We start from the raw sequence: 26,505 nt of genomic DNA on the forward strand, positions 1-26,505 counted from the left end.
ACATTCTCACTCATGAGTGGGAGTTGAACAGTGAGAACACATGGACACAGGGAGGGGAACATCACACACTGGGGCCTGTTGAGGGGTGGAGACCGGGGAGGGAGAGCATTAGGACAAATGCCTAATGCATGCAGGGCTTAAAACCTAAATAACAGGTTGATAGGTGCAGTAAACCACCATGGGACACGTATACCTATGTAACAAACCTGCACATTCTGCACATGTATCCCCAGAACTTAAAATAAAATGTGCGTGACAGCTTTGGCACTGAGAATCTGCCCTTCTCTAGAGTGTTTTGTTGCTGTTTGTCGTTGTTGTTATTGTTGTCATTTGTTTGTTTCACAGCTTTCCTGAGCTAATTCTGTGAAGTCTGTATTTGTTATTGTATGTAATTATGGAAGTATTTGTTCAGTTATCTTAGTGATCACCTGATGACTGGATAGAGATTTCCTTAAATGCATGCAGCAGTAAGTCTCCCAGTCTTTGCTAAAAGGCTTTATGTGTTTGCTGGGGCACACTTGATTGATTGATTGATTGATTGATTTAGAGACAGAGTCTGACTCTGTCACCCAGACCGGAATGCAGTGGCACAATCTCAGCTCACTGCAATTTCTGCCTCAATGGCTCAAGCCTCCTGAGTGGCTGGGACCACAGACACATGTCACCAACGCCCAGCTATTTTTTGTATTTTTGGTAGAGATGGGGTTTCACCATGTTGCCCAGGCTGGTCTCAAACTCCTGAGCTCAAGCCGTCTGCCCGCCTTGGCCTCCCAAAGTGCTGGGATTACAGGTGTGAGCCACCGCACCTGGCCTGTCACGTTCAGCCAGGTAGTTTACAACTCTGGCTTAGGCTTTCACTTCCTGCTCGACTGGGGGCTCAGGGTGTTCTCAGATCTTTCTTGACCATCTTTATAGCACTGGTGACATTCATGGCCCTTTGCATGCAGGTGACCTTTAGATTCTCTTAAATATATCAGAGTTTTCAAAGACCCTCTGGACATCTCATCCCCAACTTTTTTTTTTTTTTTGAGACGGAGTTTCGCTGTTGTTGCCCAGGCTGGAGTGCAATGGTGTGATCTCGGCTCACCACAACCTCCGCTTCCCAAGTTCAAGCAATTCTCCTGCCTCAGCCTCCCAAGTAGCTGGGACTACAGGCATGCGCCACCACGCCTGACTAATTTTGTATTTTTAGTAGAGATGGGATTTCTCCATGTTGGTCAGGCTGGTCTCGAACTCCTGACCTCATGATCTGCCCACCTCAGCTTCCCAAAGTGTTGGGATTACAGGCGTGAGCCAATGCCTCAGCACCAACTTTTTATTTTGAGCTTGTTGTTGTTGTTAGCCTATTTTTACTCAACTGCCTCAGGCATCCATGATGTTGTCTTCAGCAAATACCCTGGGAAAAAAGCAGTTTGTCCTGAATGAGCTCTGTGTGTGTGTGTGTGTGTGTGTGTGTGTGTGTGTGTGTGTGTGTATGTGTGTGTTTTGAGATAGAGTCTCGCTCATTGACCCAGGCTGAAGTGCAGTGACGCAATTCTTGACTCACTGCAGCCTCCGCTTCCTGGGTTCAGTAGATTCTCATGCCTCAGCCTCCTGAGTAGCTGGGACTACAGATGTGCACCACCACACCCAGCTAATTTTTGTATTTTTAGTAGAGATGGGGTTTCCTCATGTTGGCCAGGATGGTCTCAAACTCTTGACCTCAGTGATCTGCCCACCTCGGCCTCCCAAAGTGCTGGGATTACAGGTGTGATCCACTGCGCCCGGCCACCTGAATGAGTTTTGAATCAGGTCAAATAAAGAAAGTTTTGTGCATGGGGTTTTCTAGGGAACCACCGGACACCATGTAGTGACAGTTCTCTGGGAATGGGACTTTGAAGAAGCTGCTACTCTGTTTTACCTCCTCCAGGGGCTGCCAGGCTGAGTTTTTGTTTTGTTTTGTTTTGTTTTGTGAGACGGAGTCTCACTCTGTCGCCCAGGCTAGAGTGCAATGGCATGATCTCAGCTCACTGCAACCTTCACCTGCCGGGTTCAAGCAGTTCTCCTGCTTCAGCCTCCCGAGTAGCTGGAATTACAGGCATGCGCCATCACACCCAGCTAATTTTTGTTTGTATTTTTAGTAGAGATGGGTTTTCACTGTGTTGGTCAGGCTGGTCTCGAACTCCTGACATTGTGATCCACCTGCCTCGGTCTCCCAAAGTGCTGGGATTACAGGCGTGAGCCACCATGCCCGGCCCCAGGCTACATTTTTTAAGGCTGCCGTGGAACTAGAAAGAGGGAGATTAGAATAGTGCAAGTTTAATGCCCTAAAACTCACTCTTCTTATCAAGATTCAGCTATTTTTCTTGAATAAACATCTGCCAGATTGCTATGTCTTTGGCTAAAATGTGGAGTTCTGAAAAAACTGATTCTGAACCAACTTCTCTCAATACATTGTTTTTAGATACCTTATTTTTCAACATACTCACTGAACTGTATTCTGATTGTCTATTGGCTGTTGCCAGGAAACCAAATCAATCCTCAAAGGATAAAGATTTATTGTAACGAGGAAATCCAGAGCCCTGTGAAGTGGTTTCTGCCTAAATACCCAGCGTCATCTCCCACCGCTCTCCCATTGTTCTCTGGCATTAACGGCACTAAGAATGAGCTATAATGTTTCTAAACTGCACATTTCCCACCTTTGCACTACATTCTTTCAACTTTTATCTCTATTTTATAAATGAGGAAATTGAGCTTCAGAGAGTTTAAGTCTCCTTCCAGAAGTTAAATACCTAGTATAGGGAGTGCAGAGACCAGAATGAAGGTCTGTCTGACTCTAAAGGCAAATTCAATATTCTTTGAGAGAAACTTCTTTTAAAGGAACTATACCAATTTATATGTTTGAAAAAGTATTGTCATAACTTTAACCTGCACCTCATATTTCTCAAACAAATTTTGGAAAATGGGCATTTAAAGTGTTACAAGAAAATTGTTTTCTTTAAAGGAAACTTGAGGTTTGAGTTATTTTAACAAAACTCTAATAAAGTCTAAACCCATTTTTTTTGTATCTGGGGTTAATGTAAAATTAAATAAAAGCTTCTTTAGGTGTAGAACAAATTTAGAATCGTAAGTTTTAGGATCTTCAAGACATCTTAGAATCCTCTCTTCTAATTATCTCATTTTATTTTATTTTATTTTATTTTATTTTGAGACAGAGTCTCACTCTGTTGCTAGGCACCAGGCTGGAGTGCAATGGCACGATCTCGGCTCACTGCAACCTCCGCCTCCTGGGTTCAAGCAATTCTCCTGCCTCAGCCTCCCAGGTAGCTGGGACTACAGGCGCGTGCCACCACGCCCAGCTAATTTTTGTATTTTTAGTAGAGACAGGGTTTCACCGTGTTAGCCAGGATGGTCTCGATCTCTTGACCTCGTGGTCCGCCCACCTCTGCCTCCCAGAGTGCTGGGAATACAGGCGTGAGCCACCGTGCCTGGCCTATTTTTTATTTTTGAGACAGAGTCTCGCTCAGTCACCCAGGCTGGAGTGCCGTGGCATGATTTCAACTCACTGCAACCTCTGCTTCTCGGGTTCAAGCAATTCTTATGCCTCAGCCTCCCTAGTAGCTGGGACTACAGGCACCTGCCACCATGTCTGGCTAATTTTTTGTATTTTTAGTAGAGACAGGGTTTCACCATGTTGGCCAGGCTGGTCTCGAACTCCTGACCTCAGGTGATCCGCCAGCCTAGACCTGTAGTCTCAAAGTGCTGGGATTACAGGCGGGAGCCACAGCACCTGGCATAATTAACTCATTTTATAGATGAGAAAACTGATGCCAGGAAAGATGATGCCTTGTCCAAATGAGTTAGTAGCAGGTGGTCGCCACTGATCTTTCTACCACATGGTCTCCTAGTACCTCCCCTGACCCTGGTGTCAACCAATAGTCACAGGTATGGGGACAGTCACCTAAAGACCAAGTTGCTCAATATGTAGACCAGTAACGACCACTATCAACACACTGCAAGCTTGTTTGTAGCGCAGAATCTCAGCCCCACCCCAGGCTTAAAACGTTTAATAAAATCCCCAGGTGACTCATATACACATTAACTTCTAGAAGCATTGAGCCTTGGCCCTTACCTTTTTCTTCCCGAGTCTCGGTCTCATTGTGGTTTCACTTCGGCAAAACCAATGGTAAAACAGTTTGACTTCTGCCTCTCTATTACCTAATATCATGAACTTGCCTGGAGTCATCAAAGCGTTCCTGATTTTTTTTCTTCCTAACAGTATAAATAGAGAGCATAGACATGGCTGGGCATGGTGGCTCATGCCTATAATCCCAGCACTTTGGGAGGCCGAGGCAGGTGGATCACAAGGTCAGGAGTTTGAGACCAGCCTGGCTAAGATGGTGAAACCCTGTCTCTATTAAAACTACAAAAAATAATAATAATAATAAAAATAGTTAGCTGGCCAAGGTGGCAGGTGCCTGTAATCCCTAGCTGCTTGGGAGGCTGAGGCAGGAGAATTGCTTGAACCCGGGAGGTGGAGGTTGTAGTGAGCTGAGATCCTACCACTGCACTCTAGCCCGGGCAACAGAGCAAGACTCCATCTCAGAAAAAAAAAAAAAAAAAAAAAGAATATAGGCTACAAGAGATAAGGCTCTGTTTCAGATCATTCAGAACAAAATGATGCATGCCATATAGACTCGTGGAACATGACTGCTTAGGTCCTTTGCCCTGATTAGCCAGAAGTAGGGGAAAGCCTGGAGGCTTTGGAGAAAGAAATGACTTGTCCCCAGCTCACCCTTCCGTGTGTCTTCTCACCCCTATGTGTCCTTCAGTTACCCAATGTGGCTAATCATTTAGTACGAATTAGTTTAAGGTTTTACTCCTCCCAGGAATATTTGCAAAGAAGGGAAGGGCAGAATTTCAAACATGTGATTCTGGCTCAGGAAAGATTTCGCTGGGTAAAGGGAGCTACCAAATCACGTGGAAAGGGGGCTTGGGCCGCAGCTCCATTTCAGGAACTCCCAGTCTTCCGTCTGTAGCACAACCGTTACCTTTGCTTCTAGGTCTGTAAAATTTGCCTTGTCATATGTAGTGTTGCATGATTTTGCAGACATTTTAGATAATTTATTTTGTGTAAGGTTCATAGCTATTCTGTGAGGAAGGAGGCATCATCTTCATTGTACGGACCTTAAAGTTGTTTCGGGCCTTTTAGCTTCTGAACCAAAGTCTAGGCTCCTTGCAATGTGCTAATAAAATGAGTGTTTCTTGTGGCTGGTTTTGGTTTTTTTTTATTTGTACACCTTTTTTGAATAGGTAATGCTGTCCTAGATTCAGGGTTTGAGAAACAAATTCTTCCTGATACCCGCTCTTCGGAGGGTGTTTTCTTTTCACAGCCCGTTCTTGTTTCATCGGTACCTTCGCAGCTTCCTGCCTGCCTATCATCATTGCCATCACAGTCTCCAAGAGAACCGATTCTCATGTGAGAATTCTCCCTAACCAATCTGTTCAGAATACTTTTATATGAATGAACGGCCTCCTAGGATGGGCCAGTTCAGAGAAGGCTGACCAAAGAATAAAAGTTACCCTGGAAATCAGAACAGGGGAAGATGTTGCAGGCTTGGGACAGTGTCTTCAATTTAAAGGGTTGTGATGTGAAAGAGAGAATATGGTTTTTCTTATGGATAGCGGTAGATTTACTATGAAGATAATCTGATTTAAGCTTTAGGGCTATGTGTGGCCCCCTTCCAAGACCCTGTACCCAATTTTGAATCTTTAAATTGGTGTTATTTCAACTAAAGACCTCCTCTCCCACCACAGAATTACAGTATAGGAGTTTCACAAAAACTGGAGATAGCCCTTTCTATGTGGAACCAGAGAGCAAACCAGGATCTAAGAGAGAAGTGAAAATCTCAGATGAGGGTATTCCTTCAATATATTAGTTCAATACAAGAAGATCTTTCCATGAGCCAAGACGATGCCACCAGGAAGTGGGCTGTGTGGCAGGCACCTTCTGTAGCCACCCACAGTTAACTGTCTCAGCAACATCCCCTCTTTGAGGCTAATAGAATTTGGATTTGTTCAAAAAGTTAAAGAGAGCCCTTGATCCCCAGCTCCCAAGAGTGAATTCTGATTGGTCTAAGTAAGGGCAGGTAGTGTAGTTCTGTCCAGAGACGGGGGCGCTGGTACTTTCCTCTGAATTAAAAGACAGGCTTCAGGTAGAGGTAGTCCCCCACTTCCCTTTCATTCCTGAAACTCAAGAGAGCTGGAGATTAGGGCTAGAAGCGTGAAAACCAAAGTCAACATGCTAAGGGGGGCAGAGCAGAAACGGTAAAGGGTTTAGGATCCTCACAGCATTGCTGAGGAGCAGAACCAGTACTAATGGCACCTACCTCTAGATTAGTTATGTGACAAAAATAAACTCCTTATGTGTTCAAGTAACAGTTAGTTAAAATTTCCCATTACTTCAAGCCAAATGCATTTTTTACTTGGTACAGCTATATTTAAGGAGAAGGCTTTCTCTATCTTTGGTGGAAGTCAATTTTCAGGTGAATTTATCACAAAACTATGTCACAGAGGGTCTCTATGTCTGGGAGAGAGGATCTGGAAAGGCAATGACTTATTGGGAATAATTTCACATAATTAGAATATGAACAACTTTCTATAACTTGGGTCCTTATGTTTCATCCTCCCTTCCTCAAGTCTTCATATTTCCTTTAGCCTATCACCATCTTTCTCATCGTATGTCTCTGACCTCATCCACAGCCTCCTTCAATTCCACCTTTGATAGGGGATAGAAAAACAGACTGAGCAGGAAGGATGAAAAGGACACTGTTTCTCAAAACTGGTATGCTTGCCAGCAATCTAGGAAAATAAGACATGCTTATAAGTATTGACAGAATGCGCTTCCATTTCTGATGTGTAATCAGATAAACCACAACTTTTTAAATGAGTAAACATCGGGGAACATGGAGGGAGACAGGACGGGCTGAGGGATGGCACTGAAGACCCTGCAGTTTTCAAACTGGCTAATCGGACCCTTGGGAAGAAGGAATGCTTTTCAGGGGTACAAGTTTCACTCCCATCACCCAGGCTGGAGTGGAGCACAGAGATATCAGCTCACTGCAACCTCCGCCTCTTGAATTCAAGTGATTCTCTTGCCTCAGCCTCCCGAGTAGTTGGGACTACAGGTCTAAGCCACTGCACCTGGCTAATTTTTGTATTTTTAGTAGAGACGGGTTTTACCATGTTGTTCAGGCCAGTCTCCAACTCCTGAGCTCAAACTCTTGAGCCTCAGGCTCCCAAAGTGCTGGGATTACAGGTGTCCAGGTGGTATTTTTAAAAGACCTTTTTTTTTTTTTTTCAGTCTCGCTCTGTTGCCTAGGCTGGAGTGCAATGGTACAAGCTCAGCTCACTGCAACGTCCATCTCCCAAGTTCAAACGATTCTCCTGCCTCAGCCTCCCGAGTAGCTGGGATTACAAGCATGTGCCACCATACCTAGCTAATTTTTGTATTTTTTAGAGATGGGTTTCACCATGTTGGCCAGGCTGGTCTCGATCTACTGACCTCAAGTGATCCTCCTGCCTTGGCCTCCCAAAGTGCTGGGATTACAGACATGAGCCACCACACTCAGTCTAAAGGACTGTATTATGAAAACTTAAAAACTGGTATATAAGATGTAGTTGAATATCCCCATCACCCAGCCTGTTTATGGCCCATTCTTGTCGGATCTATACCTTCGCTGCTTCCCCTCGCCATATCATCATTTCTTTTTTTTATTGAAGTAAAGATGCAAGATGAGCACCGACAATTCCTCACATCCCTGAACACCCGTGCTGCTCCTCTCATGAAGAGTGATGAAAATATTCTACAATTAGATTATGGTTGTGGTTGTACAACTCTGTGAAAATACCCAAAGCCATGGAAGTGTACATAAGTGGATGAATTATATCTCAATAAAGATGTTTTTAAAAGGTGGAGAAGGAAAATTTCTCTATTTTAATAATACTTAAAGAAAAAGAGGTAGAGTCTCTTTCAACTCCCTGAAACTGGTCTGGCTCTGTGATTTGTTAAACCAGTAACAGGCAGCAGAAGGGAGACTCTGTGACTTCTGGGCATACCCCTTCATAGGCCTCAGAGCTTCTATTTTCACTTTTTTTTGAGACAGACTCACTCTGTCACCAGGCTGGAGTGCAGTGGCAGGATCTCAGCTCACTGCAACCTCCGCCTCCCAGGTTCAAGTGATTCTCCTGCCTCAGCCTCTTGAGTAGCTGGGATTATAGGCATGTGCCACCATGCCCAGCTAATTTTTGTATTTTTAGTAGAGACGGGGTTTCACAATGTTGGCCAGGATGGTTTTGGTCTCTTAACCTTGTGATCTGCCTGCCTTGGCCTCCCAAAGTTCTGGGATTACAGGTGTAAGCCACCATGCCCGGCCCCCTGTTTTCACTCTTTTGCCACACCTACTACCCTGACAGTGAGTGGACCAGGCAGAACTTAGCTGTTCTTTTCAGCCACCCAGCAGAGATGCCACACAGACCAGTGAAACCACCACCTTGGCAGCTCTAACACCTGTTGAGCTGCCCAGTCAACACCATATGGGGCAGAGATGAGCTACCAAGCCTGACTACTACGTTTTTGGGTGGTGGAGGAGTGGGCAGTGCCAAATCCCCAGAGGAGGCTCGATGAGTATTTGTCTCTTCTCATTTCAGCCAGCAGAGGGTCCTCAAGGTAACACCTTCCAGTGGCTCCCCGACAGGCCTCAGAGCTCTGGCCAGGGCCCACAAGGCCCTCCATCTTACCCCTTTTCTCCTTGACTGTCACCTCCTCCTCCCCTTGCTTCCTTACGTCTAGCCACTCTGGCCTACTTTGAACAGACAGGTCTGTCCCCTTTCACGGCCTTTGCCCTTGCTGTTCCCTTTGTTTTTTCTCAGATGGCCACACGGGTCCTCCCACACCTCTTCTGGGTCTTCACTCACATGCCACCTTCTCATCGAGACCTGTCTAAAACCATGAACCCTCACTCCCTGTCCTTATTCCCTACTTTTACTTTTCTCTTTAGCATTTACCAATGTCTAACAGTATTTAATTTCACTAATTTATCTTGTTTATTTTCTGTCTCTCCTGCTATAACGTAAATTCCTGGAAGGATTGTTGTCTGTCTATCTCGTGTCTAGAACACAGAACCCATAGTAGGCACTTGAATTAATTACTTGTAGAATGAATGGACTGAATGTCACCTTGTTACAGAGTACCCTCCTGACCACACTCTGTTAAGTAGAGACAGGGTTTCACTATGTTGGTCAAGCTGGTCTTGAACTCCTGACCTCGTGATCCGCCCGCCTTGGCCTCCCACAGTGCTGGGATTAGCAATCTTTTATTTCTCTTTCCCAGTTGTATTTTTCTTCATTTACACTTAATCACCTTTTGACACCTATTTGTTTACTGTCTCTCTCCCCAGTAGAGTGAAAGTTACTTTAACAGCAGAGATTTAAATTTATTTTAATCCCTACAAAGGAGAAAAAGGAAGGAGATACATGGCAGTCTCTCAGCAAGTATTTGCAGAAGGAATTAATTTCTTGAACGAATGGATGAATGAATCTAGCAGCCAGCTCCACCAGCCTCCTTCGTGATAGGGCCAACCTGGGGTCTGTCTGCGGGCGTGCACCTCCTCCGTGGGCGGGGGGCCGCAGCGGGAGCTGGGTTTCCGAGCAGGCGCTGGGTTTCGGCAGCGCCCCGTTAAACCAGCCGCGGACGCCCAGCTGCTGGCGCTGGTTCCAGCCTGACCCGGCCCGGCATCGCCGGTTTTTCCCCAGTCGCCGCGCCGGCCAGTTTCTGGGGCGGTGTCATCGCCCGTTTAAGAGCGGAGCGCCCCGCCCTGGGGGCGGAGCTGGGAAGGAGGTTTAAGGGGGCGGACGGGCGGGAGGCCGGGGTCCTCCTGGGATTAGAGCGGGTGGGCTCGCCGCGGGCGCCATTTCTTGGCGTCTCCCGAGGAGCCGCCCCCTCCTCGGCCTTTCTCGGGTCTTCTCCCCTTTGGTCGCCGGGGCCGCGCCGGCCCCAGCTCAGGTAAGCGCGAGGCCCGGCGGCGCCGCAGTACAGCCCGCTGCCCTCCCAGCCGAGCGGACCCGTCCTTGCCCGCCCCTGAGGTGGCGGCCTTGTCCCCGGGGAGCCGGGCGGGGGCCGCGCCTGGACCCTAGGGCGGCCGGCCCCTGGCTGGTCTGGCTGGCAGGGCATTAATCCCCTGGAGGGAGGGGCGGCGGCGGCCAATGAGGCAGGGCTGCCGAGTTTCAGGCGATACCGCGCGACGGGCGGGAGCGGAGGGCCCGGGGCAGCCGGGTTAATGTTTGCCGGGCGGACGCGCTCCCCGGGCCGCGGGCACCCCTCACAGGTCCGCGGGGCTGCCGTCCAGCGGGAGAGACGAACTGAGTTTGTGTCACGGTCTTGGTGGACTTTTGGAGCTAACTTGTATTTGAGTAAAACTTCAGACCCCGGGAGTGCACAGGCAGGTGTGCTCCCCGGAAAGACGAGATCTGAAGGGCCCGCCCCGCCCCCACCCGGGACGTTTGTCGTGCTAATGATGGGTTCTTTGGTGTGTAAACGTTAATTGTCTTTGTGGTCACTTGAATTCTATCCCAGAGCGAGAAGCAACTCTTAAAAGGTTTGGCAGTATTTTAGACTGATGATATCAGTTTTTAAAGAATTACGGGGAAAATTCTCAGAACCATGTACATTGCTAACGTAACCCGCAACTGCTTAACTCAGTTTCTAACATAACCTGTTGCTGAGCTCTGCTTAACCTGGTTGGATTATTTGTGCATATAAGACGGTGTGTAGGTTTAGGCCAACTTTATTCGAAAACGATATGCATAACTGCTGTGGAATTAGTCGCTTGCGTTTTCTTCGTTGGGATTACCGGGACAAAACATACTGTTACCTTCATGGCATTTGCTGTATATTGTTATATTGATTTGTCAAAAAGCATTTACCATACTGTGGCCACCAGTCATGTAAGAATATACATATTTCATGACTAACTTTTGGGTTTTGGATACCTTTTTTTAAACCAACTTGTTAATTTAGGATTGCTTAAATTTGCGTTTTATGATTCTAAAGGAAATCCTTCTAGTTCCCTGTTGAAAAGTTAGAAACTACAGAGTGGAAACTATTGTTTTTGGAAGCCACGTACACCTACCATCCAGAAATTCCACTGTGTCATTCTAGTGTGTCAGGCGAGCTTTCTGTTGAGTGTCTGACATGCGGGTTGTTCAGCTAGCTGTCGGGTCAAAGCTAGCCTGTGGTGAACAAGTCAGACGAAGTCTTTGTCCTTGTATGTGAGTAGGGGAAGTAGCCAGTAAAAAAATAATAATTAACAGGTATTTAATTACAATTTATTTGTTATAAAGAAGAGGCCAAGAGTACTGAAAGGGACATCTAATTTAGACTCAAAGTCTGAGATTGCTTTTCTGAGAATAAGGCATTTAAGTCTGAAGTTAGTCCAATGAAGTGGGAGTGGGTGGAAGAGAGGTGAAGTGGAAAAAGAGCATTCCAGAAAGGTGGAACAGCTCATGAAAAATAGTCCAGAATTAAAAACACTCGGGCGGAGCAGAAAGAGTAGAAGAGCAGAGTAAACAGTGGGGACTAGGCTGACAGATGGGTCAGGCAAGTAGGAGGAGCTGCCTCAGGGACCAGGACCACTACAGATTTTAGAACAGGGATCAGATATGTGGTTGCCAAAAATCCAGTACTGCAACATGAAGAGTGGAATTGGGAGATGGCAGGTGGGAAGGGAAAAGTGAGTATGGGAAAACTTTAACATCATTTAAAAAAACCTTTTAGTGACTCATTCATTAATTATTTTTTTTTCCATTAAAAAAAAATAGATGGGGTCTTGCTATGTTGCCCAGGCCAGGTCTTGAACTCCTGGCCTCCAACAGTCCTCCTGCCTTAGCCTCCCAGAGTGCTGGGATTACAGATGTGAGCCACTGTACCTAGCCATATATTCTTGTTGTGACCTCTGTTACACCCCCTCCAGTGAGAATTTCACTGAACAGTTTACCTGTGTGTCTGTTTAGTGTCTCCGTGTGTGTGCATATATCCCACCTCAGTGTAGGATAAAACTCTCTTCAGTGTTCTGTGATTTGATTTTCACTTAGAAATTTTATCATATCTAAGTCAACTATTAATTTAAAACCACTGTATCATGGCTGGGCTTGGTGCCTCATGCCTTTAATCCCAGCACTTTGGGAGGTCAAGGTGGGAGAATTCCCTGAGGCCAGGAGTTTGAGACAAACCTGGCGAACATAGCAAGACTCTGTCTCTACAAAAAAATAATTTAAAAAACCATTACCCGGGTGGGGTGGCATGTGCCTGTAGTCCAAGGTGGGAGAATCCCTTGAGCATGGTAGATGAAGGTTGCAGTGAGCCCTGGGTGCTAGAGACTGTCTCTGAAAAAAAAAATAAATAAATAAAAATAAAATAACTGTATTGTATGCCATTGTGTGTACCATAACTTGTTTAACTGTTTGCACGTTGATGAACGTATTTAAAATTTTCTTAAATCAATTATGCCCTGAAAAATCCTGTTCCTACAACTTGAAGCACATGTGTGAGTTTTTTTTTTAGGTTATCCTACCAGTAATAGAATTGTTGAGTAAGGAATATGCATGCTAAGATTTTTAATAATGGCCAGGCTAGGTGGCTCATGCGTGTAATCCCAGCATTTTGGGAGGTGGAGGTGGGTAGATCCCCTGAGGTCAGGAATTTGAGACCAGCCTGACCAACAAGGTGAAACCTAGTCTTTACTAAAAATACAAGAATTAGCTGGGTGTGGTGGCGGGTGCCTGTAATCCCCGCTACTCAGGAGACTGAGGCAAGAGAATTGCTTGAACCCGGGAGGAGGAGGTTGCAGTGAGTGGAGATCATACCTTTGCACTCCAGCCTGGGCGACAAGAGCAAGACTCTGTCTAAAAAAAAAAAAAATAATAAAATTATATATATATAAATATATATATAAATAACATGGTCAAATCCCCCTCCAAAAAGGCCAGTGTATGAGGATTATTTTTTGTCGCATTCTTTTTAACATTATCTTGAGTCTTTGAATGACAAACGATATTTTTTTTTATTTGTATTTTCTTGTATACTGTTAAACATCTTTTTTTTTTTTTTTTTGGAGACGGAGTTTCACTCTTGTTACCCAGGCTGGAGTGCAATGGCACAATCTTGGCTCACTGCAACCTCCACCTTCTGGGTTCAGGCAATTCTCCCGCGTCAGCCTCCTGAGTAGCTGGGATTACAGGCACGTGCCACCATGCCCAGCTAATTTTTTGTATTTTTAGTAGAGATGGGGTTTCACCTTGTTGACCAGGATGGTCTCGATCTCTTGACCTCGTGATCCACCCGCCTTGGCCTCCCAAATAAACATCTTTTTAATGAACATCTTTTAAATTTTCTTTTAGGACTTAAATCTTTTAGGACTTATTCATATTTTGCCCTTTTTTTCCTTTTTTGGTACAGAGTCTCACTTGCTCAGGTTGAAGTGCAGTGATGGGATATAATAAAATGTTTCTTGGGAGATATTGGAGTTAAAAAGAATATGTAGGGATTCTGTGACATAGGATTTAGAAGTCTGGGATAACAAGTACAGTCTTAGGCAGCTGAAACGAGACTGGATAGCAAGTTCCAAAGGGAGAAATATCTGGGAAAAGAAAAAATTTGGAGAGAGAGACTGGGACCAGGTGTTACATATTCGTGATTGGGACACTGGAAAGTTAACCAAAATTTTAGTTATTTTTTGGGGATTAGTTTGCCTAATTACACAAGAGTATACATACTTGTGTAAAATATGTATGGTAATCTTCAGTGTGTAGATGTTTTAGTATGGTCGTTTTTATCTCAAAAATCGAATTTTATTGGGTTTATAAATAAGTCTAGATGAAAAAAAATCATTATTTAATCTGAGGCTTCTCTTGAAAAACAGCACTCTCCTGAATTCTTCTGCTCTCTCTTCCGTGGCAGTCATTTTCACATTTTAAATCAAATGGTCTTACTGCTAATTCTTGATTTTTAGTTTTGGTAATTATCTGTTGGCTTACTGCTATGCAAGATGAGGAATTAGCTCTCTTTCCATATTGGTATCCCCTACCTCTATTATATATCTCATCTCTGTTGTAGTTAGTTATCGTTTGATTAATATTTAGTATTTATAGTATTATGACATTTAAATCATTAGCAGCTGAGTCATGTAAATTGTGATTACTTTTCCTTTTCTGCACAGCTTTTTGTTTTCTTTGGAATTAGTAGTTTTTTCAGCTTGTTGGCTTACGTGTGCAAATGCAACATTAGGATAGCAAAGTAATTTTGATTTTGTGGTGTTTCCATTTAGTGTGCTATGTTTTAAAATTACTATTACCTGTTTTAACTATTTTGATTAACATAAGCATTCTCTATAGAGATAAGGAAAAAAGTAGCATTAAAGTACTTTGATATTAAAAAGGTTTATGTTAAGTAGTTATTTAAAATCTGTATGTAATAGAATATTTGACAAAGCTTCTAAAATTTGAATTTATTTGTATTTTAGCTAAAATAGGTGATTGCTTTTATATTTTTATTATGAATGCTCAGAAAAGAAATGGAACTTCTCAGAATTTTTATGATCATGAAAGGATACCTTAGTGCCTGACATCATCTTGGGATATACAAGATGTTGTACTTGTAATTTATCTATTTAGAAGACCTGATGAACTTCTCGAATGTTTGCCTTCTCCTGCCAAATCAGTTCCTGATAAAATAGTCCAGTAAATTTAGAAAGCTGTGAACCATGGCTGTGTCTTATACATAAAAGTCTTTTAAAACTTTTTGAATTAAAGTAGCCAGCTTTTTAAATTAATTTACTTTTTAATTGGCAAATAAAAATTGTGTATATTTATTATGTAAATATGTCTTGTATTTATAAAAAGTAGCCAGTTTTAATAATTTTTTTCAAATTTACTTGACCAGGAGCCCTTTTTATTTTTTATTTTGTTTACTTATTTTTTTGAGAGAGGGTCTTGCTTTGTTGCCTGAGCTGGAATGCAGTGGCGCAATCCCAGCTCACTGCTGCTTTGACTGCCTGGGGTCAAGTGATCCTTGATCCCAGCCCCTCAAGAAGCTGGGACCACAGGCATGCACCACCACACCTGGCTAATTTTATTTTTAGTAGTGATTAGGTCTCACTCTGTTGCCCAGGCTGGTCTTGAATTCCTGGGCTCTAGCAATCCTCCCACCTGAGTCTCCCAAAATACTGGGATTGCAGGTATGAGTCACTACACCCAGCTCAGGAGCCCTTTTTAGTAGTATTTCTACTAATGTCCACAGGACTTGATCAAATAATGCCATTTGACTGAGTGCTTGTTGTGGAGAATCTCATTTTTTTTCCTGATGCCATCTTTTTCTCTCTGCTTTTATAGCGACAAAAATGCTGAGTTTCTTCCGTAGAACACTAGGGCGTCGATCTATGCGTAAACATGCAGAGAAGGAACGACTCCGAGAAGCACAACGCGCTGCCACACATATTCCTGCAGCTGGAGATTCTAAGTCCATCATCACATGTCGGGTGTCCCTTCTGGATGGTACTGATGTTAGTGTGGACTTGCCAGTAAGTAGGCTTGCTGAGCTCCAAATTCTGTTTGCAATTACTGTCTTTTTTTTTTTTTTTTTAAAAGCTTTGATGGATAACTTCTGGATGGAAATAGGTAGAGGTAATATGGGTTAGTATGGATCAGGTACATGTGTCAGATAACTGTAGATCAAAAGTACTTGGATGGATGGTATTTCTCCTTTGGAATTAGTGGCGATTACCTGAAACATTTAAATGATAGGGCAGTTATTGGCATGTGTCCCTTTTGTGTGTATTTATGTGTGTTCTTTATGATGGCTGCACATAATGTAGTCTAGTGGATTTCTCACAATCCTTGTTGAACAATTATTAAAACATTGAGAATCTTAGAATAACAGCACTTACATGTGTACTGTAAGGCTTTTCATTTTTTATGCACTTCTCTATTTTTTAAAACTCTCCTTATTTTCTTCAAAATAAGTATTTCCCCACGATTTGGTTTACTTGCAGACATTAAGGAAGTGAAGTGAGAAAAAGGACTTTCTTCATACCCCTCAGCTCTGACTGCCTGTCTCTTTGCTCCCAAAGTATTTTGCATTGTAGGTTTTTCATACACTGTAGTCTTTATCTCAAGACAGGCTGTTGTAATTATATCTGTATTTTGGATAGGTTTTTTTTTTTTCCAGAAATGCATAATCATAACTCAGTGTGAAAAGATCCAATATATTCGAAAAGGGTTAGCTTATTTTTTTTTACAGGTGTTTTTTGGGTGGAGGGGGAGAAGAAAAGGTTGGCTTTTTGGTTTTGGGCAGTTGAATTTTTTTCTGAGCTGCTTACTAATACCAAATCTCTTTCCCATGTCTTTGTTCTGCATTCAAAAACTTACTGTAAATTATGTCATTTGATGTGAGCTTCATAGGATATTCCTTAATGCCTTTCCTCCCCACAAACTTTTTAATACACACTCATTTACTGAAAATTCAATTTAAAAAGTCTCTGGGCAAAGTGATAGCCTAGATGCTGCTGTAATACATGATTGAATAAGCTCTAGAAAGCCTTAATGAAGTGAAGTGAGAGTATAAGGAATTGGAGGTTTTATTTAAATGAATGTTCTGATTAACTTAATCATTTAGAATGTATTAGATATGTACATTATACATTTTAAAATGTTAGAATATGATAAAATTAAAGACTCAGGATTTCTTGAAGTGTTTTGAAGTCATCATTACTTGTATTTGTTATCTTTGTCTATAAGATGTATATTTTTAGGGTTTTTGATTCTGGACAACTTGAAAGCATCTAAATTTTCCTGCTATAAGGGCTTCTTGAGGTTTTATCAGACATTCCAGCATGAGATTTTGTGAGGATAGTTTTCATACTTATTTCTAATTTGATAAGAATCTTAAGAGTTTTGTGTACTATTCCATTAAAATATCATTAGATATGTGGTGAAAAGCTTGAGATTGCTGTGTAAGAGACTGGAAAGAAGTTTCTTATTACCTAATGTTTGAAGTATGAAGTCTCAGGGTTGTTGATGGATAAGCTGATACCAGGAGAGTAGAATTTGTGAAAAAGCTTTTTAAAAAGGCAGTGCGGCATGGAGGAGAGATACAGCACTAGCTTTTAAAGTAGTAGAACAGATGACTAGTTACTGGTCTAGAATGGTTTCCTAAACTTTGCATGCTTAGCTGGGTGTATGTGATTCTACATCAAGTCCATAAGCTAGCTGGCCTCTCAGGGAGACAATTATAGTGAAACAGCTGGAGTTTTAGATTTGACTTTTTGTGATACAAGAACAGTTGTCGGCCAGGTGCGGTGGCTTACGCCGTAATCCCAGCACTTTGGGAGGCTGAGGCAGGAATATCACTTGAGTCCAGGAGTTTGAGACCAGCCTGACCAATATGGTGAAACCCTGTCTCTACTAAAAATAGAAAAATTAGCCGGGCATGGTGGCATGCGCCTGTAATCCCAGCTACTCAGGAGGCTGAGGCAGGAGAATCGCTTGAACCCGGGAGGCAGAGATTGCAGTGAGCTGAGATCGTGCCATAGCACTACAACCTGGTTGACAGAGCAAGACTTCTTCTCCAAAAAAAAGGGAGTCATTGTCTTTTCAGTCCTGTAGGTGAAATTGTAGTTGTTAACCTAACTCTAGGTACATGCAGGGATATAAAGAGGTCATTGGCCTATTTTACTAAATTGTCACTAAAGGAAAAAATAGGCCAGAAGAATAATAATTTCTAAAAAAGAAAGAATGATTTCCCCTTTTCCGATTTATTTTCTCAACCAGTTTACTGTGATTCTAGAAGAAGATTTAGAATTGATTTTGGAAATTGAGTGAAACACATACTCATTTTCCATTACGATAAGAGTCACTAGTGATCATAGCTAGCCATCTTCTTCTTAAAAAAAAAAAAAAAAAAAAAAAAAAACTAGAGTAAGAATGCCTTTCAGTGAATGACAAAGGTATCAGGTAGAAATTTCTATCTAATTTTTAAGTTTCGTCTTTGAAAATACTACAGTAAACTTGTTTAGGAGCTTAGTATTAGTAAATAGCATGTCGTGTAAAACTCTTCTAAGTTTTAAATTAGGAAATGTTTGGTCAATTAACCAATAGATAACAATTTTTTTTCCTTTTTTTTTAAAGTTCTGGGATACCTGTGTAGAACATGCAGGTTTGTTACATAGGTATACACATGCCATGGTGGTTTGTTGCACCCATCAACCTGTCATCTACATTAGATATTTCTCCTAATGGTATCCCTCCTCTAGGCCACTAACTTCCAACAGGCCCCAGTGTGTGATGTTCCCCTCCCCGTGTCCATATGTTCTTATTGTTCAGTTCTCAATTTTGAGTGAGAACATATGGTTGGTTTTCTGTTCCTGTGTTAGTTTGCTGAGAATGATGGTTTCCAGCTTCATCCATGTCCCAGCAAAGGAAATGAACTCATTCTTTTTTATGGCTGCATAGTATTCAATGGTGTATATGTGCCACATTTTCTTTATCCAGTCTGTCATTGATGGGCATTTGGGTTGGTTCGAAGTCTTTGCTATTGTAAATAGTGCTCTCTGCAGATTGATTAGTTGAGGAAGTATGTGAAGGGAAAATGCAGGATTGCAATGAGATTTGGCAATAGATGGAAGGAAGGCTATATCACAGCTGCTAGAAAATGGCTGGTTAGGGCAGATCTGAGTTTCTTTAAATGAGTAGGAAAAATGTTCCTCAGTAATTGGTTTTGTTGTTGTTGGTTTTGAGACAAAGAGTCTCACTCTGTTGCTCAGGCTGGAGTGCAGTGACGTGATCTTGGCTCACTGCAACCTCTGTCTCCTTGTTTCTAGTGATTCTCCGGCCTCAGCCTCTCAAGTAGTTGGGAGTACAGGTGCCAGCCACTATACCTAGCTAATTTTTCTATTTTTAGTAGAGATGGGGTTTCACCATATTGGTCAGGCTGGTCTCGAACTCCTGACCTCAAGTGATTCACCCGCCTCGGCCTCTCAAAGTGCTGGGATTATAGGTAATTGGTTTTATATACATAGGTAGAGATGGGAGGAAGAACATTCTAGGAGAAATACCTTCTGCTGAGAAAGATGGAAAGCTGATGAAAAGATAATACTGAAACTGCCTATAATACCTGTTGTTTTTGCATTATTTTTCTTCAATTTAGACTAAAATGCTAAATTTTTCGTGGGCTCTAAGTCCCCAAACTAATGCTTTCACATCTTTACTTTTAAAACTGGAAATTGCACTCCTTATCCTAAAACTCATTATTTACCTTATAGTACACTGTCTGTTTAAATGCTGTGCTAAAACTATTGGTAAAAATTCTACTGCCTTTGTCATGCAAGCCTTGGAACCCCAGCCTGGCCTGCATGAGTACACTCACACAGCTGCAAAGCAGTTCTACTCCTCTCACCTTAGGGGCAACTCCTACTCCCGCTCCCTGTCAGCAGGAAGAAGCCAGAGTGATTGACGGCTTTTCCAGTCTTCATAGCCCACACCTTGAGAATAAGGTGCTATGATACACAAAGGGAGGGATTGAAACCACCTTGGCAAAATTATAACTGAGGAAACAATGACAGTGAAAGTAATCAGACCTAACTGACTCCATCTTCTTGCTTCTGACCTTTAAGCTGTCCTTGTTCATTCCTGGGCATAGGCCAAACTAACTTTGGGAAGGTTTGACTATGAAACGAAATTGGTAATAGCTATTTCCTGAAAAGACCCCCTTCTTGCCTGGGAACCAGTCTACCTTTGCAGGACTAACAAATTAGCTACAAGATTAGAAATTGCAGTTTAGGGGTCATGTAGCGCCTGGCTCCAAGAGTCTGAACCTCCCCAAATTGCTCCTGAGGATAACATCACTGTTGTAAAACCTAAGATCAGTGCTTGAGATATTTTGCAGACCTGCACTGGATGGATCAGCTGACACCACCCAGATCGGTAATCTGGCTCAACCAGTTCTGCCGTCCCACTCAGGAACAGAAGACAGCAACAAAAACTCACTTTGACCCTGTATGATCCCATCTTCAACCTGACTAGTCAGAATTCTCCACTTCCCAAGCCCCTACCTGCCAAATTATCTTTATGTTACGTTACGTTACATTATTGAGATGGAGTCTGGCTCTGTCGCCCAGGCTGGGATGCAGAGGAGCGATCTTGGCTCACTGCAACTTCTGCCTCCTGGGTTTAAGTGATTCTCCTGCCTCAGCCTCCCGAGTAGCTGGGATTACAGACATTTTACAGATTTTAAAAGTTCATTGAGGGGTAAAGGACATTCTAAGCAGAAAGAAATGCATTTTGCAAGGGTTCAGAGTTATGACTTATTGGGGAGATTACAAGCAGATAAAAATGCTGAAATGATAGAGGAGATAAGGCTGTGATATATAATAATAAGCAAGGAACAGCTAGGAAGGACTGTTTTGTGCCCTGGAGTTTGCACATTAATTTGTTGGTGATGAGGAACAAAGGATTTTAAAGAACAGAGTGACATTCCGTGTGGCAATTTTAGGCAAATCATATTCCATTGGCAACTTCTGCTACTTTGTCTTCAGACTCTTGCCTCCAGTCTTTTCTTTTCTAAACACTTCCTTAGACTGTCAAGATCAGATCTGTATTTTGTTTTTATCTAGGTTAGCAGAGTTCTGTTCACATTTCCAGGCCCAATTTTGAATATAAAATCCTCTGAAGCCTTTAATACTTGAGACAGGATGAACAACTCACCCTCATTTAGTTAGCATTTTGTTATACTATAAGAATAGCATTCACATTTATTGTGTTTAAAGTAGTTGTTCATAACTTTAAGAAACTTGTGATTGCTTGAGAGCAAATGTAAGCATATTCGTCTGTGTAACCAGCATTAACACATAATAGGTGTCTGTCCAGGAATTGAATATTACGTCAAAAATGTATTTTTTCTGTAATGAAAATTTTCCTGTATGTACTGTTAAGTGTGTAATGAAATTAAAAACTCTAAAAATACAGAATGGAATACAACCAATTGATTTAGAACACCATTTCTAAGGTTGATGCTAGGCAGGCTGATAATTATTTCTCAAATGATGATTGAGATGGGTGTTCACTCACCCAGAATGAATAATATTATCATGACAATGCTTTTCATCTTATCAATGATAACATTTTATTTCTGGGTTAGAATCAGAAATCTTCCTGAAACCAACATACTACAGTTACTGCATGTACTTCTTATCTGTGACTTATTTTCATGAAATGGTATGTAGTTTTTTTCTCTGGAAGGCTAGACTGACAATGAAGTTTTTAAAAAATTACATGATGTCACTAAAAGAGTAAGATTTTCTGAGAAATTCTTTTTTTTGGGTATCAGATTTTTGTTATTCGGTTGGTGCCAAAGTAATTATGGGCTGGGTGCAGTGGCACATGCCTGTAATACCAGCACTTTAGGAGGCTGATGTGGGCGATCACCTGAGGTCAGGAGCTCAAGACCAGCCTGGCCAACATGGTGAAACCTCATCTCTACTGAAAATACAGAAATTAGCCTGGCATGGTGGCAGGTGCCTGTAATCCCAGTTACCAGGGAGGCTGAGGAAGGAGAATTGCTTGAACCCGGGAGGCAGAGGTTGCAGTGAGCTGAGACCACACTACTATACTCCAGCCTAGGCGACAAGAGTGAAATTCCATCTCAAAAAAAAAAAAAAAAAGTAATTGTGGGTTTTGCAATAGTTTTTAATGGCAAAAACCGCAATTACTTTGGGACCAACCTAAACCAGATTATGCCTTGTTGCTCACGCCTATAATGTCATCACTTTGGGAGGCTGAGGTGGGAGGATTGCTTGAGCCCAGGAGCCTGAGACTAGCCTGGGTAACATGGTGAGAACCCTGTCTCTATCTAAAAAAAAGAAAAAAAAAAGAAAATTAGCCGGCTGTGATGGTGCTCACCTGTGGTCCCAACTACTTGGGAGGCCAAGGCAGGAGGATCGCTTAAGCTCAGGAGGTTGAAGCTGCAGTGAACCAAGATCCCCCTACTGCACTCCAGCCTAGACAACAGAGTTCCCTGTCTGAAAAAAATAAAATTGTTTACTTCAGGAACCTAGAAATGCCTTCTGTTCACTATTGGTTGGCTTAGAATTGGCATCTATTAAGGAAGAGTCAATATATAATGTTGAAAGCATTTTTGTTCTGAAGAGGCAGCTGTCTAGCTGGCAGAAGCCCATTCTTTTTCTCCTTAGAGCACAATCATAGTACTTCAGGAGTCTACCAAATGATGCTTTGGCAGAATAAGGAGGGGAGTTATTTTTAAAGCAATGCTTCCCTTTGGTCTTGAAACAAATATACAATGTTGATGGAATATGAAATTAATTCTAGAAATACACCTTAGAATGAAGGTAATGTAAACATTTATGTTTGGTACCAGATATATGAATTCAGCAGAAGACTTCTGTGGCTTTCTGCCATAGTGTATAAATATTTTGTGTTCCTTTTACGGTGATTGCCATTAGCATATTTTAGCATAATTAAATTTGTGAACTGGGCTCAGTGTGACCATGCCTATAACTCAGCACTTTGGGAAGCTGAGGCAGTCAAGACCAGACTTGACAACATGGTAAAACCCTGTTAAAAAAAAAAAAAAGCAAAAATTAGCCAGGCATTGTGGTACATGCTTGTAGTCCCAGCAACTTGGGAGGCTGAGGTGAGATGATTTCTTGAGCCCTGGAGGTCAAGGCTGTGGTGAGCCATGCATGCCACTGCATTCTAGTGTGACAGAGCAAGACCCTGTCTCAAAATCAGTCCATCAGTCAGTAAGTCAAATTGTTTGCAGTGCTTTGAGGCCCTAAGTTTGTTAGCAGTACTTTGTTGTTGTTATAAGCATTGTTTAAAACCAGTAGTTTTCTTTGTCATTTCCAATAATGACTTTCTCCTTCTTTTCCATTGTGTTGATAGAACAAATATGTTTAAATATTCAATTGGCTTGTTTTACTGTTGAAACACACACACACACACAGAGTTGGGAATTTTGCATTTATTGTGATTTCTGCCTGGGATTCATTTTCTCTAGATAATTGCACAGTTGACTTTTATGTCATTCAGTCTGTTTTCTAATCTCCTTTATTAAATGGGCTCCATTTAAACACCATTTCCCATAGTTACCTTGTTCTTTCTAACCTTTATCACTAGCTAGCTAGTATTTTCTTCACTTGCTAGGATATAAGCTTCTTCTAAAATTTCTAAAGAATATTTTGTAGAGTTGAGGTCTTGCTGTGTTATCCAGGCTGGTCTCAGAATTCCTGACCTTAAGTGATCCTCCTGCCTTGGCTTCCCAAAGTGCTGAGATTATAGGCATGAGCTACCATGCCTGGCTTTCTTTTCTTTAATTGAAAAGCTTGTTGAAGGCAGGGGCTTACCTGTTTTGTTTTCCTGTTTAATTCCTTAGAACAGTGCCTGACACATAGTAAGTGTTTTGTTAATGTTTGTTCAATAAACCAAGCTCAGTGATGAGTACCTGTATTCCCAGCTACTCAGGAGGCTGAGGTGGGAGGATCACTTAAGGCTAGGAGTTTGAGGCTTTAGTGCACTGTGATCACAGCTGTGAATAGCCACTAAATTCCAGCCTGGGCAACATAGTGAGACCCCTGTCTCTTTAAGAAAATTGTTGACTACATCAAAGAAATTAGAAATAGTGTTTGAAACAGACCTTTAACTTTAAAACAAGTTCATCCCTAAAGGAAGTTAAGATTATTCCCAATCACAGATTTTTAATGAGGATTCTTGTCCTGTTTGGGATAAGATATTGAAGTAATAAGGGCTGGTAGTGTCCTCTCCTAAGATTAACCCATGAATGATCATAAAACTGAAAAGATAAGGAGTGTTGGTACTGAAGTGTGTGTGTAGTAATAGTGGCTGCAGTCTGGTTTAGGGGGCTGCTATTGTGACTGTGGAAGGATAATTGAGATAAAAGGCAGTTTGGATGGAGGTCTTATCCCCCTGCTCCAAATTTTGTCTTGATAGTATCTCTTTTAAGGGGTGTGATAACTGTGACTCAGACAGTGGGTGGAAGTGTCTTCAAGAATAAATCATAATAGCACTGCCTAAAAAGTTTCCCACCTCTAAAAATCCTTACCCCTAAAATTCCCTTACCTAAATTTCCTACCCTTCCTCCACCAAACTCTTAGAGGGCATTGAATTATAATTTTAAAAAAATGCCTCCTTCCCGGTGCTACTTTCCTTTTTTTTCTGTGGACAGGGAATGAATTATTAACCTGAGGGAGTTGTTTGTATAATGGGAAGTGATTAATTGTGATTTTCTGGTTGTTAGGGCTCTCCTCCCTAGAATTCTTCTATTCCCCCAGGGATTTTTCAGTGCTAAATGGAGGCGGTAGGTACAGACTAGAGTTAGGCCTTTCTCTTGTTATACGTAATCTAGAGAAAGTAATTCATATACCTAAATGAATATATCCAAAATAAGGAGATAAATGAGCAGAAGCACCTCAAAAGTCAAGTAAAAGACAACAAACTGTGTGTATGTGTGTGTTTTCTTGTTTTACATTGTTAATATCCTTATGTATATAGTAGAAGCAAAGGCAGATGGAATACAAAGAAAAGTCTAATAAATTTTCTTAAAGATAAGATGCTAACAACATGAAACAAGAACAAAAACTTACTTAAAAGGATCAAAGGGAAATACTAGATATAAGAAGTATAATATATAGAACACAGTTGATGGGATGAAATTAGGATCAATTAAGATGAAGGAGAAATTACTGAGTTGGAAGATCATATTTAGGAATTCTTTCCATAGCAGGAAAGAAAAGATATAATAGGAAGCATACAATAAAAAATTAAGAAATAAATGAAATTTAAAAGTAGGAGTTTCTTTTTCCCCTAGATCAGGAATAAGATAAAGATATTTGCTGTTGCCACTTCTGTTCAACGTAGTATTGTTACTTCTGGCCAGAGCAATTCAGCAGAAAAAAGAAATGCATCCAAATGGGAAGGGAAGAAATAAAATTACCTCTATTTAAGATGACATGATCTTATATGTACAAAACCAAAGACTTTGTGGGGGAAAAAAAAAACACCTTTTGGTGCTAATAAATGAATTTAGCAATGATCTGAAAATGAAATTAAGAAAACAATTTAATTTATAATAGCATCTAATAGAATAAAACGCTTAGGAATAAATTTAACCAAGGAGGCAGAAGACTTGCACTATAAAACACTGCTAAGAGAAATGAAAGAACATGTAAATAAGTAGGAAGATATCCCACATTCAAGAATTTGGAGACTTAATCTTGTTAAGAAGACAGTGCTACCTAAAGTGATCCATTGATTAAATGCAATTCCTATCAAAATCCCAATGATGTTATTTGCAGCAATAGAAAAACCCATTCTAAAATCCATATGGAATCTCAAGGGAGCCCAAATAGAGCCAAAACAATCTTGAAAAGGAAGAAGAAAGTTAGAGGATTCACAGTTGCTGATTTCAAAAGTTACCACAAAACTACAGAATAAAAAACTGTGGAGCTGGGTGATGGCTCACACCTGTAATTCCAGTGCTTTGGAAGACTGAGGCAGGAGGATTGTTTGAGACCAGGAGTTTAAGACCAGGCTGAGCAACATAGGAAGACCCCATCTCTATAAAAGAAAAAAAGAACAGCAGTGTGGTACTGGCGATACAGACAGACATTGACCAGTGGAATAGAATAGAGAGACTAGAAACAAACCCTTACAAATATGGTAAAATGATTTTTGACAAGGGTGCCAAAACCACTCAGTGGGGAAAAGACAGTCTTTTCAACAAATGGTGATGAGAAAACTGGATACTTACATGGAAAAGAAAGAAGTCAGACCTTTTTCTTACACCATATGCAAAAATTAATGTAAAGATGGCTCAAAGACATAGTGAGAGAGCTAAAACTATAAGACTCCTAGAAAAAAATGGAAAAATCTTCATGACATTAGATATGTCAGTGATTTTGTTGGATATGATAACAAAAGCATAGGCAACACAACAAATAAGTTGGACTTCATCAAAACTTAAAAAATTTTTGTATATTAAAGGATACTGCCAAGAGAGTAAAAAAAAGTCAACCCATGGAATGTGAGAAAATGTTTGCAAATCAGACAGATGATAAGATTAATATCCAGAATATATAAAGAACTCCTGTAACTCAGCAATGACAACAAAAGCCAATTCAAAAATGGACATTGAACTTATACATTTCTCCAAAGAAAATATGTAAATATAAAAGTCCAAGCTTATACATAAAAAAGTCTCATGTTGAATTGAACTATACAAGCTTCAAAGGTAGCTCCCAGTATAGGAAATCCAAGCCCCAAAGATAGTCCCCACTATGAAAGTCCAAGATGGCAACTGTGCAAAGTTAGGGTGAACCTGGGCTGGGCATGGGATATCCTATACTTGCTGAGAAATCCAACACAACAAATGTGGTAGATGCTCTG

General features: G+C 41.6%; 1 protein-coding gene across 5 annotated transcripts in view; it reads left to right on the forward strand.

Annotated features, from left to right (window-relative positions):
• Nucleotides 1–9,920: 9,920 nt before the first annotated feature.
• Nucleotides 9,921–26,505, forward strand: part of EPB41L5 (erythrocyte membrane protein band 4.1 like 5) — a 141,117-nt gene continuing 124,532 nt past the window's right edge. For 3 of the 5 annotated variants that reach the window (XM_012468373.2, XM_012468374.2, XM_012468376.2), the window contains exons 1-2: nucleotides 9,921–10,042; nucleotides 15,424–15,611. In XM_012468373.2, the coding sequence (XP_012323796.2) occupies nucleotides 15,432–15,611 (180 nt within the window). In that variant the 5' untranslated portion in view covers nucleotides 9,921–10,042; nucleotides 15,424–15,431. Of the gene's footprint in view, nucleotides 10,043–10,418; nucleotides 10,566–15,423; nucleotides 15,612–26,505 lie in introns of those variants that run through there. The other 2 variants (XM_012468377.3, XM_064382840.1) reach the window with 2 other exon arrangements.

The sequence above is a fragment of the Aotus nancymaae genome, unplaced genomic scaffold, assembly GCF_030222135.1.
Source record: "Aotus nancymaae isolate 86718 unplaced genomic scaffold, 86718_ANA_hifiasm-v0.15.2.pri h1tg000029l, whole genome shotgun sequence".
NCBI lineage: Eukaryota > Metazoa > Chordata > Mammalia > Primates > Aotidae > Aotus > Aotus nancymaae.